The sequence below is a fragment of the Hetaerina americana genome, unplaced genomic scaffold (assembly GCF_022747635.1).
Source record: "Hetaerina americana unplaced genomic scaffold, ioHetAmer1.1.p SCAF_12, whole genome shotgun sequence".
Classification (NCBI taxonomy): Eukaryota; Metazoa; Arthropoda; class Insecta; order Odonata; family Calopterygidae; genus Hetaerina; species Hetaerina americana.
In genome coordinates, this window is record NW_027286292.1 from 16,861,805 (window position 1) to 16,877,095 (window position 15,291).

A 15,291-nucleotide genomic window follows, 5' to 3' on the forward strand; every position below is an offset into this window, starting at 1 on the left:
TTACGTACACCTGACTAATGAATAAGGTCGTGAAACACAATGGAAGCAAAAGAAAACAAGCATAATTTTGATCCTTAATGTCACTACAGAGGGCAATTATTGCCTTTTCGCCATTCAGGAAACGCAAGTTTAATATTGAATGAGTCTTTCGTAAGGTTAGTTCCCCTTAACCATCCCTTTTTGTCAAATTTTAATTTCTATCTACTGGCCAAACACACGTAAAATTTCAAATTAACATTCTTGAATTACATTTCACATAACCCAAGCTTGAAAATCAACATATACTTAAATATTCTTGTGCGTTTTTGCTGATCATAATAAATGACATACTTGATCTAAGAAGATCAAGTATCACTGTGACTGGCGTTATTGAAACATTATTTATAATTTTAAAAGGAAATATTGGTATTACTGCTTTCATATGAAGCAATTATACTTTTTTTTCTTTATGAGCGTTACTCTAATTCATGTCTGTGAATTTTGATGAAATCAGTGAAAGCGGTTGCACATGGTTGTGTATTTCACAGTCTTTTCTAAATATTGATTCCAAAATAAAAAATCTATAGATTTATGTCAATATTTTTGGATCAATTTCTTTTGATGATTCATATATGAATTTCAAAGTATCACACTGATTTCATATTTAAATATTAAAATAATTTTTGACGATTCATATATAATTCTCTTAGTGTCTGATGCATCGATGGACTCTGCTACCTGTTTAAATTATTCAGCGATGTAAGCACTTCCTTGTGAAGTCAACGAGGAGTTGTTTGTTGTTTGTGAAATCACACAATTGAAAAGAGTTCAAAAGAACACGCCACTCCCAGAATGTAGAAAAACAATTCCCGAGGCGGGGCTCAGATCTGCAGCCGACGTAAGTTGCTAAATAGTTTAATGCCATGCATACGAATCTACATCTAGAATTGAATACTTCATGCATTCAGACCACCGTCTAAGCCTGTGGTAGGGGGTGTTGGAGCATCATTTTACCTTCTTTTTACAAAAAGTGACGAAGAAATCAATTAGGGGAATATAATGAAACATTAGTGTTTCCTTCTTTCTGTGTTATGGTCGGAATCGTGCCAGGAAAAATCAAATAGCCTGATATCTTTCATGGACAATCATTGCTTCTCAAATCTCACACTAATGTCTCATTTGCAAACTCATTTAGAAATATGGGTTATATCTTTGACGTGTTAGGTCGAATCAAACGATATAAACCTTTGAGATACGTTTAAATCAATGCTGAATAGCAGCCTTCAGAGGTTCTCACTCCAGAATATTTAATTCATGTAATCTTTACCCTTCAATTGGCCTAAACGAGTTTTGAATAATAAATGCGGATCCATAGTTGGAACCCAGAGCTGTCTATGAATATGTTGTAGTGAGGAAACGATGGATTTCCAAATAAGCAAAGTGGCGATAAGTTAAGTGAGCTTACGTATAGCGATTTAAGTTGAAAAGAGAGCTTTTTGAGAAAAAAATCATCCATTGCGGACGTGATTGAAGCTGGTTCTTATAATTTCTGCATTTGACCTGTACTTCCTGCTTACCTCTAGTCCTATGCTACTTTATGCTGAATAAGTGCTCCGAAATTGGAATCACCTAAAAACACCCCTGATATTTAGGGCGCGCGGCTTAATTAATCAGACTGGTTCATAGACTTTATCGCAGATGTTACGTTAATATTGAGATGGATAATTTAATGTGGCTTAAACCGTACATTTAGTGGGAATTAACATTATTGGTACATATGGGCTTGACATTAAAATTCACGGGAGTGGTACAGAGCTCCTAATATAGTTTTATTGCCATTGTATTTTTGAAAACCCTTTAAAAGCTTGAATTTGATTGGTTATTCCTAGGGATTATTTAAATAAATGGTTATTGATTTCAGACTTTCTGGAATCCCTCAATAAATCCTTTAATCGCCAGTTTTAATAGGCCGAACCAATAGGCCAAATTCCATTCTCTTGACTGGACTCGTTAAAATGGAGGGAATCGTGCACTCATTCTAAGTATTAAAGACGACAGTTTAGGTTCGTGCATGTCTTGCTGTCGGTGCATAACAAGGTAAAGGTTTGCTCGCCATAATTTCTCTCTTCCATATGATTATATCAGTTGGGGTATTTAAAACAAAAAATGTACTTTTAACCACTCATTCAATGATTGTTGCCCTATTTACTGAAACTTTAGCCATTTTTATGGGTTGTTTATATGAACCATGTTAGGTGCAGTTCATATTTCATCGGATGGAGCGATAGTTTGTGACTGCCCAGGCCACTTCAATTGACACTGGAGCCAAGGCCGAGTTTCCCTGTGATCCACCTGCGATTATTCAGTAGCATTTGATTCCCGGCATTATACTTTACTAATGGATAAAACAACTCTCAAGCGCTCACAGCAGCATCTACTAGTAACCTCATGAGTGGGTAATACAGTTATTTATAGATCCTTAATATTTAGTGAAGGGAGGATATAGTGGGACTTTTATTCATAGAAGCTTTCTTATTCTATGCATATTACAATAGAGAGACCATTTTAGTTCTAAGCATTACCATGTAACGCTATTTCATCACACCTCGCACCCCTTCTAATCTATATAATGTCAACTTTCATACCAGAGTGGTCGGGGTTTTCTCTTGCCATAATGTCTCTCTTATCTGTAGAAGTAGAAAAATAATTGAATGAGAAGTTTTTAAAACAATATAACCTATTCATTCGCTGCATTACTAAGAATTCATCCGCGGCACGTATGTCAATAAGTTTCACCATTCATGCCACCAGCATGTGACATTATAAGTCGCTTAGATCTGGTTTAAAAGGACCCACCTGGCATGAAGTACTCCTTACAACTGCAGGCCTTGAGGGTGAAATTCGCGAGGCACTCGGTCCTGCAGGCAGACAAGCTGTACAGCCGGAAATAGGCCAACCTTCGCTCCCATTGGAGGAAGCACCGACGACGGTTGGAAGGCAAAGCCTGAATGCCCGGAGTGGAGCGGACCACCACCGGTCTCACGGCCACTAAGGTCTCCGAGCCGAGAGACACACTCATCCCCAGCTCACGGACGGCCGGTACCTCCGACGGGCTGTGTATGAGGACCTATATTGATAGAAATGAGCTCTTACGGCTAGTAATATATAATAAATGTGAAACTCCAATAGCCGTAAACAGTTAACCTTTCTAAAACAAAGTAAAATTGAAATTAATTGGCTAGCGCCACAAGTCAAGAAGGGGTAAAAGGTAAAAAAGCTTTTTTACCTTTTACCCCTTCTTGACTTGTGGCGCTAGCCAATTAATTTCAATTTTACTTTGTTTTAGAAAGGTTAACTGTTTACGGCTATTGGAGTTTCACATTTATTATATATGAGGACCTAAATGGTGTCATATGCAGTGGGAAAGCCGCCAGGTTGGAAAGTATTTAAATTTCATGTTTTTGGGTTGATAAAACCTGGACCTGATTTATGACAGAAAGTAAGCAATGTTAATTATTTTCCACAGAGTTTTAGGTACCCGGCAATTTCTTGCAACAAGTAACAACTGGATGATGTTGTTTATTGCGGCAGCATGCCTTTTGTATGACATTGGGACGAAAGGGGACTGCGGAACAGTAACTTAGCGGAATCTTCCACTGTGATAAACTCAGATGTGAAAATTTCGGAGCGGAAAAATACTCACCTTAAACGGAAGTCGAAGGTGTGATTGGGAGCCTCTTCAGCGAAATAGCCTAAGCACCCTGCCGGAAACCGAGGCATTGTAGTTTGAATCTCGGTCTGGGTGAATAATTTTTTTCTGTGAAATTCTCACTTTAGTCAATCATTGACTAATGATTTAACGGCGTGTGAATTCGGCAGAATAGATAATGTGATTCGGCAGAATAGCTCGCACTTTCATTGGTACATAAAAAATTTAATGTTTGCCTATGGCAGCGGTAGTTTGCGTAAGTGTACTCCTCTCCACATAATTGGATAGGAGTGTAACATTTTTGTTCCAAGATTAGCATAAAAATCGATTAAATGCGGTGGGTACGTATTGCATGCAGATTGTTGGGGATATGAATAGAAGAAGAGAGCGCGCAGAATGCGCGTATCATGAAAGAATGTTTATCTTATACAAAAGTAATGGACAAGTATGAAAGACTAGTGTGCTACGTAGGAATTGTCTTTTGAGAGGATAAATGAAAGATTGATAAAAAAACAGAGAAGATATGAAAAAAGAATTATCTGTCCATAATCATGAATAATATTCTTAGAAATTTAAACAAAAGAATAGCCTCCTACAGATTTTAACTCGGAGCTAAACGTCCAAAGTTTGAAGGGGACTTAAGTGAAAGCTCAGAGATACAAAAAATGTAAGTCGTGGCTAAAGTGAAAGAAAAATACATTTCAACATTATTCGGTATTCAATTGACTCTTCTCTCATAATTAAAGAAAACGCCATTAATTATCTGTGAAAGGAAATAACACACATGAATTTTAAACTTATATTTTGCCTACTTATTCATGAGAAATAAACACATTTTAAAAACACGTGAGAGTAGCATTCATGCAATAATAGTAGGTAACCTTACAGGATTTATAGCAATGTAATCCGGCTAGCTAAAATCAATGGGTAAAATGTAAACAAAAAGATTTTTCAGCTGTATGCCACAATTTTTGCAGAGACTTTTGATGCTTCATTTGCAGAATATTAGTCAATGTATTGTAATTTACTTCAATAGCAGACTTTTCAATCCTGAATTCAATTTTAATCATTGTTATTGTGTTAATATCGGTAGTAAAATGTCTATACATATTGAGTGCAACGTTGCATTCTAATAATAGTGTATTTATTAAACTAATTTCATTTAAATTTTAATTCAAATCAATTTATTTAGAAAGTCATTAAAATCTATTGGCTGAAAATTTGCTCGAAGGCATTGACTCGCTACCTACAATAACGTTTTGCATCATGGCAGCATTGTCCGCATTCCATTCTGGAAGCAAATTTGTCCTCCTCATTTCAAGCTCCATGTAGAGCTTTCTTTTTATATAAATATTAAATACTACGCATGGAAATGCAGTGCTAGTGATATCAGCAAGGTATTTCATCTCAATCCTTTGACATTTGAGAAATAAGATGCCACCCGAGTTAGGACTGAAAAGCAATTTAAATGAAAGAACTGACTTATAAAAATTGGAATATATATTTATCATGCCTGGTAGCTTCATAACATATATCCACTAATAAGCGTAAACCTTTAAAATGCACATTTTGATTCCGGTTCAAAACTTTTTTTTAAGGATATTAATTTAAATTTGTGTTAATATCCTACACTTTCCTGCGACTTTAAAATCAATAGCTTCTTAGAGCATATGAATTTGATAGCTTGCTTCTAACCAACTTTCGAGCCACTAACTTCACCCCCCCTAGGGTGGTGGTTTCTGGTCATATGATAGGAAAGTAAATGGGAGTAAACAAACCGTGGCTTGCTTAAGGGATTGTAACAATATAATTCATAAAGACAGTGAGGGTAAAGCTAACATCCTAAATTCATTCTTCCAAAGCGTTTTCACGAACGATGTTGCCACCGCATATCTCCAAGAAACAATACATACTCAACCCATGGAAAAGATAACAGCGGACCAACAAGGAATTCTCAAATTGCTTAATGAGATTAAACCCAAAAAATCTCCGGGTCCCGAATACCAGCTAGGGTGATAAAACATTTAGCTCCTAATATTGCCCCGTACCTTTAATTTATATTTACAAATCCCTCACAGAGTACCTAAGTCCCTAAGAATTGAAAAACCGCGCAAATAACGCCTATTTTTAAAAGTGGTGACAGGGAGGACCCCAGTAATTACAGACCTATATCTCTCACTTCTATCTGTTGCAAAATCTTAGAGCACATAATAGTCAGTTCAATAATGAGAAACCTTGATAACATTAACTTTTTAAGTGACAATCAACACGGATTCAGGAAAACCCGCTCATGCGAAACCCAATTATTTACACATGACTTACTTTTATCAGGTGAGAGAGGTAGGCAAATGGATGCGATCTTTTTAGATTTTCAAAAGGCATTTGATAAGGTTCCCCATGGTAAACTCATTCATAAATGAAAGGTCGCGGGTATAAACAAGGGCGCAATAAAATGGGTTGAAGATTTTCTTTCAGAGTGGGAACAGAGGGTAGTCCTTGATGGCCCTAGTTCCGACAGCGTTGGAGTCACGTCGGGGGTACCTCAGGGAAGTGTAATCGGGCCGTTGCTTTTCTTGATTGTTGTTAACGATTTGAACCGCGAAGTGAAAAGTAAAATTAGGATGTTTGTGGATGACACGGTGATCTATCGGGAGATATTTGGGGATGAGGATCGTTTTATTCTAGCGCAGGATTTAGATTGCATTACTAAATAGTGTTCTAACTGGGGATTGACACTAAATTATAATAAATGTTCGATGGTAAATTTCTTTAAAAGATCAATGGGATTTGCTTACAAATTAGCTGGAAGTAGTTGATACGGTAAAATACCTAGGTGTCACATTCACAAAAGACTTAACTTGGGGGACTCACATACGTAAAGTCTGCGGTCAAGCATATAAAAAATTGGGATTCATTAGACGCATTGTCGGCAAAAGTGACTCGAAGGTCAAGGAACGTTGTTACCACGCTCTTGTAAGGCCTCATTTAGAATACGCATGCAGCGTGTGGGATCCGAGTGAAAAAGGTCTCATTCGGGAAATTGAGAAGGTTCAACGCCGGGCAGCCCGTTTTGTAAAAAATTCCTACGATAAAACGCAAAGCGTCACCGAAATGCTCATGGATTTGGGTGGGAATCATTGGCAGAGAGACGATTCAATACAAGATTGAAATTATTAAATAAATTCAGATCCGCATGTTTCAGCACCGAGGTCTCGCAAATTATTCGTACTCCTACATACATTGGTCGCTTGGATCATGCATATAAAATTCGGGAAATAGATGCCAGAACTAGTCGACTCAAGGACTCCTTCTTCCCACGGACAATACTGGATAGCAACTGCAGGGTTATAGATTGCAAAAATTCCACTTGCCACCTTCAGCGTCTAAAAAATAATTAGTTCTACTTAAATGCATGCTCTTCCACTAACCTTATGTGTTTTGTTATAATAACCCATTCTTTCCGAATGACCTCATTAGTGTTCTGTTCATCTGTTTTTAAGTCTCCCTTTCAATCACTCGTCCCTCTCTGCGGGGGAAATTCCTGCTGCCTGCAACGTTGGGTCGCATTCCCTACCTTTTACAGTCTCCTCGGGGGTAGAGTGTTTTGTGTTGCATGTTCATGTGGTGGTGGATTTTCGCATTCTTGCTTGTTGTGTTCTGGCTTGCGTGTTGATGGATGGCTTTCGTGCTGCATCCTGGGGTGCAGTTGTTTGTTGGCTTATGGTATGTGTGTTTGCATGAGTGTTGGATGAAGGGATTTTTGCATGAGTGTGTGCGCAGCTGTGGGTGTAATTTTCCGTGTTGTTGTTTTGCATGTGGTATTGTTCTTTTTCACGGTTGGTGACCTAACACCCCCGCCATACGCCCTTGCGGCAGCTAGCGGGGTATTATGCAGATGTAGATGTGGGGTAGAACTTTCAGGCTATTCTAATTTAGACACAGTTCGTCTGAATCCGGTGAAAGGGTCTTCGGTATTAAGTATACACCACATCTTAGAACTTCTGTATAGTGTACATCTACGTCTACTTAATACCCCGCAAGCCGGGGGGGGGGTGTTAGGACACCACCCGTAATTTAGAAAAGAAAAAAAACGGAATGCAAAAATCACAAATTCATACATCCACAAAAAACATGGCATACATTCATGCAAGAACACTTACACCCCACACACATGAAAACACTCAAACTACCAACTAACATACTAACATAACACATGCATCTGAAAGCATACCTAACATCTTTGCAATGTTTAATTTTGTTCCGACTTGTTAATTCAATGTTTTTAATATTTCGAAAGTGAATTCGGTTTCTTACTATTATGATTTCTGATTGTTCGGGGAAAGAATGAGTATTTGTATCTATCTCTACTGGAATCTATCTCCCTTATTTTATCTTTGTGGTCTGATCCACCTAAGTAGTGTGGAGCCATTAGAATTCCTTCAGTGTCATAGTTAAAATCGTTTGATCTAAACCTTTCTAAAAGTCTAAGCCTCGCTTGTTCTCTCCGCACTTCAAGTGGTTCCCAGCCTAAATCCCCTAAGAGACCTGTCACACCTGTTTTCATATCATAACAATTTTTAACGAATCTAGCGGATTTTCTCTGGACTTCATCTATTTATTTTTGCCAAATTTTCTCCCAAGAATCCCAAATACTTGCGGCATATTCCAAATGAGGTCTAACTAGAGCAAAATAACACCTCTCTTTAACGTTTTCATTACATTTCCCCACCACCCGTTTTATGAAGCCAGGTTTCTTTCAAGCTGTCCGCATATTGTCCTGATATGTGCTCCCAACGAAAGGCGTGGTGTTAGAACAACCCTTAAATATTTAACTTGATTGGCCGTAGTCAGTAATGAACCCTCTATTTCGTAGTTTATATCCTGTTCGCCGCTTCCTTTGTTCCAAAATTTCAAAACTGCGCATTTATATATTAAGTGTTATATTTTAATATATATATATATATATATATATATATATTTATATATGTATATATATATATATATTAATTGTTAATCCCCATTTATTGCACCATTCCGAGATATTGTCTAAGTCTCTAGAGAGTAGCTCGCGATCTAGTTGGCACCGCTTCTGTATACCACCGTGTCGTCAGCAAATAAACTCAGATTGCTACCAACGTGTGCGCTTAAGTCATTAATGTATATTAAGAGTAGAAGAGGCCCTATTACACTTCCCTGGGGGACGCCCGAAGTTACATCTCTATCCGTTGAGCACAACCTATCTATGACTACTATTTGTTTGCGATTTGACAAGAAGTTTCTGATCCAATTAATTATTTTCTCATTGATTCCATAGTATTTAAGTTTATGTAACAGTTTGTTGTGTGGGACTTTGTCGAAGGCTTTTTTGAAATCTAGGAATACTGTATTGAAATGTGTATTCTTTTCTTCCGATCTAAGTATATTGTGAATGAAGAGACCAAGTTGTGTTTCGCAAGATCTGCTTTTCCTAAATCCGTGCTGGTTGTGGATTAGTATTTTCCTACTATCAAGAAATCTCATAATGTTAGTGACAATAATGTGTTCCAATATTTTACAAGAGATCCATGTTAAGGAGATGGGTCGGTAATTGGTTAGTTTATCCCTATCACCGCCTTAATAGATGGGAGTTATATGGGATAGCTTCCAGTCGCGAGGCACTGAGCCTTCTTCTATCGATTTTAGAAAAACAATATGTACAAACGGGGCAATGTCTTCAGCTGATTTCTTTAATATTCTAGCAGGTATTTCTTCCGGACCAGGTGCCTTGTGTGCTTTGATACTACGGAGCGGATGTGTATACTGATTCTATCCTCTGACGCAGCTCCTAGGAATATTTTAGTTTCTCCTCGCATTGAATTCCTTTTTGGAAATACATATAAACAGCCCCCCTTAGGAATCTTGTACTAATGGTGGAAGTGGTCATATTAAGATGGCATATTCATCGTGTTCCTAGTTTTGAAGCCTACAAAGTACCTCAGATAAGTCGCATAGCACTTGACTCTCCGTGGCGGTGTAATAATCGCACTTGACGGTAGCTTTAGCATAACCGTAATAGTGGTATCTTCTTAACCCTCCTTTGCTTCCTACGATCCCCCACGCGTTGGGCTGGTGGTTTAAGAACAAATGATTTTAGTTATTGATTGAGGATGAATAGGAAGTTTTCTCAAAATGATTGAAACTAGGAAGTAGTTCGAAGGAGATTTTTCGATGACAATGTTTTGGGTTCATACCATTGCTATTTTATAATTTCAAATTGGTGACAAAAGAACCGATACTAAGGCTATTCGGCGAAAGAGTTTAATTACTTACTTTTCTACTTCCCGTTTTGTTTCTCTGAGGATTTATGAAACCGTATTTTACTACATTACCGTGACCCAGTTTGATAGCCAATGCGTTACCCGATACGTCCACTGATAGCTTTATTTTCTGATTCACAGATATTGGGCTCTTTTGTCCTTTATTTGCCGGCAAGCAGTCGTGATCTTCAAGGTAGGCCAGCAAACTCACGCGGATGGTGAAGGAATCGCAGCCTTAAATGGGATGATGCATGTATACGCAAGGCAAAAGGGCTGTAGTATTCCTCTTCGCATATAGAAAAACTGAAGTTGATGGAGAGCTCGAAAGTTAATACGCTCAGCGGGATATTAGTCGCTATTTACAATGACACTTTGTCACTGTTGAAACACGGGTAAAAACGAATATTGTGTGGAATTTCAATGAATTTACACTTCGAAAAATATAATGAAAATATTTTTAAGTCTTAGATTGGGTATATACCTATTGTGATGCACGTAGTACTGTTGTAAGGAAAATAATTTTACATTTGTTCAGTGGAATACGGAAAATAAATACTGACAAAAATTTCTTCTCCATAATGAATATAAATATGAAATGTATCTACATCTTTCCTTAAATTATTTTTTCAAGTTAATGTTATAGCCTTTATTTATAATATCTTTGGTATTGAACACCTAACGTACTGACTACGCGGCCCATCAAGGATAAAATTTTCATCTATTTAATGATTGCAGGCGAAATCTGAAGAAAAACTTTTGTAGTTTTTCTTCAGATTCAGAAAGGTAAAGGAAATTCGCCAAATGAGGATTCTATATGGATTTGCAAAATGTTCGGTTGCAGAGAGGGTCACTTGTAAAATACACGAAGAATCGCCCTCGACTGCGAAAACATCGATTGAGATTGCTTTTCAATCTGGAAAATTCCTCAGAGAAAGAAAAATAGGGAGTAAAAAATTGGCAAAATTAGGACCCCTCGCTTCGTCACTCATGCTTTGCTCCATACCACCCGTAAACTTACTGAGGAGAACAGATTGCATGTAGAGCGATGTGAAACTCACGAGAAGACCTGTGGGAGGTCTGTATAAACCGGTAAAAATGCCCTCCAGATCCAATGGTCAAAAATGCCTTAATTTGGATTAAAATATTGTAAAATGTAAACATATTACGGAAAATTTTTGTTGCGCATTTCTAAAAAATATTTTTTAGGTGTTTAGAGAACCAAGTCTTGCCTACATCAACCCCGGAAAAGCCGCAATAGTCACGTTTCTCCAGATCGCATCTGAACATGCGACTATATGCACAATTAAGTGAATATTATTATTAAATTTTTGTATCGATAAAACGCATAAATCTCTACGCTATTCCTAACCGAATTACCCATAAGGATTTTCATGCCCGATAAAAGGAAGACATTCCTATAAGGTTAAATTCAATATACTTTAAAAAGGAGTAGTTACGTATTCTTATTGATTGAACTATTAAGGAGTTACTTGGGGGAATATATCAAAGCAGAGATCATTACTGGCTTGATATTTTTTCTTTTATAGTCGAAAGAGAATTATATTTGAATTATTTAAATGAAATAATTAAGTCGATAAATTGATATCCATTGACATAATTTTTTAATTGCGATAAATTGTGAAATACTTTGCCCCTGTTTGCATTTCCATATCACTATATCACATTACCACGTTGCCGAAACACATCAAGAAGTGATTTCTTCCTTACATGAAAAACCTTAACCTGACAGTTTTCTTGAAAAAAAATACAAACAAAAACGAGCCAAATAAAATTTGCACCTTACGGATGTAATCATATCGCCATTAAATTATGATAATTTATGCAAAGCTATTTTAAAATATTTATACTAATGGTAAAGTCTGAGCTTCCAAGTAGTCCCTTCTTGAAATATTTCATCGGACAACTTTAATATTGATTACACTTTGGAATATGGTAAGGAAGAATCTTGGTGAAATGTGTCATATTATATGACCGAAATTCCGCAGCTACTTTTTTTTTGCTAAGGCCTTGATATTTTATTTTGGAGAAGATGAACGCACTCACCAAGTTTCAAAAATATCTCATAGTCATGGGCCAAACTTAATTCGAAGTGGAGTAGAATAATGAAAGCTTATAATACAGGCCATAAAAAATTGTGCATAAATAAGTCCCAAACTTTCTATTTGGGAGAAGTTGCTGTCATGCAGGTGTTAAAGGTATGGAAACTCATTTAGTTATCATGCATGATATATTTTATTTAAAATTTTCTCGATGGCGTCATCTTCGCAAATTTAATCCTTACTCCCGCCAACAAGGAGACCATGGTAAATGTTATCCCTGTCTTCTTTTACGACAATATTAGTATTCAAATGTTATCCAATTTCGCTAGATTGGTTAAGATTTAATTTCTTTAAATGTGTCAAATCTTTCTGTATTTCTCCTACACATTCATTATTGACTCCGATTTAAATCTAAATATACCGGTTGCTAGAGTGAACAATGAATTTTATGTATTTCGGTTATTACGACAGTGATTTCACTTTTCTTTCTCGACCAAGACAACGTCTAAGGTTGTGGGACCCAAAAATATGGTGAGTTATTATAATTGCAATCGTCCTCATAACGTAAAACAAATATCCTTCATATTTGCTTAATCCTAGTTAGCGTTTCTTTGAGGGTTACGTGTCCCAGCTTAACAGATGCTTGTTAAGGGAGGTTGATGGAAGGTGTGACACCAAGGGGTTAATGGATTATGATGTAAATAATGCTCTAGCGTACTCAGCAATACTCCTTGTGCAATGGGAAGTAATTGTTTCCAATTTATGTATATGTATGATTTTTTTTTTGGTTTCCTGGTACTATTAAAACAATTTTGACGCTCACGAACATTTGTGGCATACATATTTTGCTACCTTGAAACGCCTTTCTGAAATGGAGCTTGGAATCACCAGATTGATTCTCTGGAACTATATCGTTCCAACCAACTTGTCAACTACTTCTCACCGATTCCTGGAAGTAATGTCATTATGCAATAATAGGAACATTTTTATATATACGAATTATATATATACGTTCTCTAATTTTGCCAACTCTATTTCAGAATATAAAATAATTATGAAATCATAGAATTAACATTAAATTGTATGTTGTGACCGCAAAGAATATCTTGTGTTTAATTGAGTAATTTAGGAATAATTCAATGCGTTATTACGCGAGGTTGGTACGAGTAATCTTTAATCATTCGTAAAACGGTAAAAAAGTCTAGAAACCAAGGGGAGAATTGTTAATTAAATAGTTCATTTATAACGGTAATGCGTCCAGTAAAAAACTAAGTTAAATGATATTACATTCTTTGTTTGACAGAAAATGTGGTGGCAACATCTTGAGCACGGGATTTCTGCCCACACGCACAAACGCAAACTTTAGTCAAAAGGCAGGAGAGGCTTACATTGCCGGGGGATGAGCGCTGAGGGGATGAGTGGGTGGGTAAGGTAAAGCAGGCACTTTGACGGAGGGCTGTGCGGGAGAGTAAGGAAGAGACGCTGGCAGCTGGGATGGGGAAAGCGAGTGGCCAATGCATATTCATTTAAGCAAGGTAGAGTCTCAGCGCGGAGTTTAATTTCTCGCTATTCCATACATCATGCTGTGGTTCCTTTTCCTCTCGAGTGAAGAACTTACAGCCGAATAGCACTAATGCTGCCTGCTGCTAGCAGATGTTTGGTGGGATGGGAACATGGTCTTTCAGTACCTTTAACTGCCCAGAAGCGCGGCAAACATCATTTTCTACCTACGCACCTTAAATAAACACGTGGTTTCTGTCCTCACAAGTTTCTGTGCTCTGGAAAAACACAATATGTCGCTGCTAAAAAAATGTATTAATTATTACATATATCTAATGAGAAATTGCTAGTTACAGCTCATCTTAAACTCAACGTTGATTCTTATACCTTAAGACCTTTGGTAATTTTGTTTTATTAATAACGAAACGAAATCGTTACAAAACAAAGATTGACTCCTAATTATCCTGAAAAGCATAACTTGTGTGTTTGAAAATACCTTGGCATATTAAAATCATCGTGATCATGAAATTGTTGACATTATTAACTCATAAGTGCCTCAGTAATATAACAAATAAAAGTATATTTAAGAAATGACTTCTGATTTTTAAAATATCAGCCTAGCGGAGTGCTCATTAAAATGGTCATGGCCATGTATCCAAACGTACTGATTGTTAGTTTATTTGATTTTCACCGCCGAGACATTCCCATCCGCTACTCAAATTTCCATCGAATTTACTGTCTCCCGGGAATCCAATTATTCTCGTGCCGCGCATTAAACATATTCATTACTCTTCCTATTTTCTTGCGTCAGGAATTACCATGCTTCTGATGAACGTACTTCTCTACGTTTCAGTGTGATTTAAAGGTACGTACATCGTCACCACCACCTGGTACCGCGCTGCTAAAATCCGGTACGAGACAAAAGTTTTCCAATGACATCACGATTAGAGAAATGCGCCGGGCTCAATTTCCTCGGCTGCGCTACTAGCTGGGAAAACTTGGGAATTCTGCGACGCCGGAAATGAAATTAACATAATTTTGATGCCAAATAATGTCTAATATATAGGCAAGATTCATTGCAAATGGTCAAATGGAATTTAGTAAAAAGAAAATTGAAGTACTTCAAATAAATCAGATTGATAATTTTATTTTTCCACAGTTGTAAGTGCAAATCGAGAAAATGTCTTACCAAAAGTCAAAAGTCTATGAAAAATGACTTTGCGTTGCAGTGTGTGATTTAGAATCGTCATTATTGCATGCTTGGCATAGTGTAGTGTTAAGGATAATTCAACTATAACAAGGTTTATAAATATAATAGTGTAACATAGATATTCTCGACACATAATATACCAGTTTCCGAGGATTTCGGGATATTATAACATGAGTTCCAGCTTTAGTAAGTTGGAAATGTATTTTTCCCGATTACCTCTGCTGTGAACGTCGAAAATCATCCATTATTTCATAATTTAAACACCTCTAAATATATGTAAACATTTGTACATAGGATATTCCGTAGTTCAAATTATAGAAATTACGTAACCAATTAAATGTTGAAAAATTTATTCCTTTCTATCATCCACGATCATATGTTATAAACAAATAAAAGGTGGAAAATGTTATAGATTAGACCCTACAGCAAGAGTTCAGCATCTGTCCAAAAACAGATTCAAAGTATTTACATAGCTTCGATAGGATAAATAAAAATGACTTTCCAATTATTTATTCCTCCTTATACCTGCACGGTCCT

General features: G+C 36.8%; 1 protein-coding gene across 1 annotated transcript in view; it reads right to left on the bottom strand.

Annotated features, from left to right (window-relative positions):
- LOC139685819 (pickpocket protein 28-like) overlaps positions 1-15,291 on the bottom strand; it is an 81,368-nt gene that overhangs the window by 31,735 nt on the left and 34,342 nt on the right. Inside the window, exon 6 of the mRNA XM_071582937.1 lies at positions 2,836-3,106. Within this exon, the coding sequence (XP_071439038.1) occupies positions 2,836-3,106 (271 nt within the window). The remainder of the gene's footprint in view (positions 1-2,835; positions 3,107-15,291) is intronic.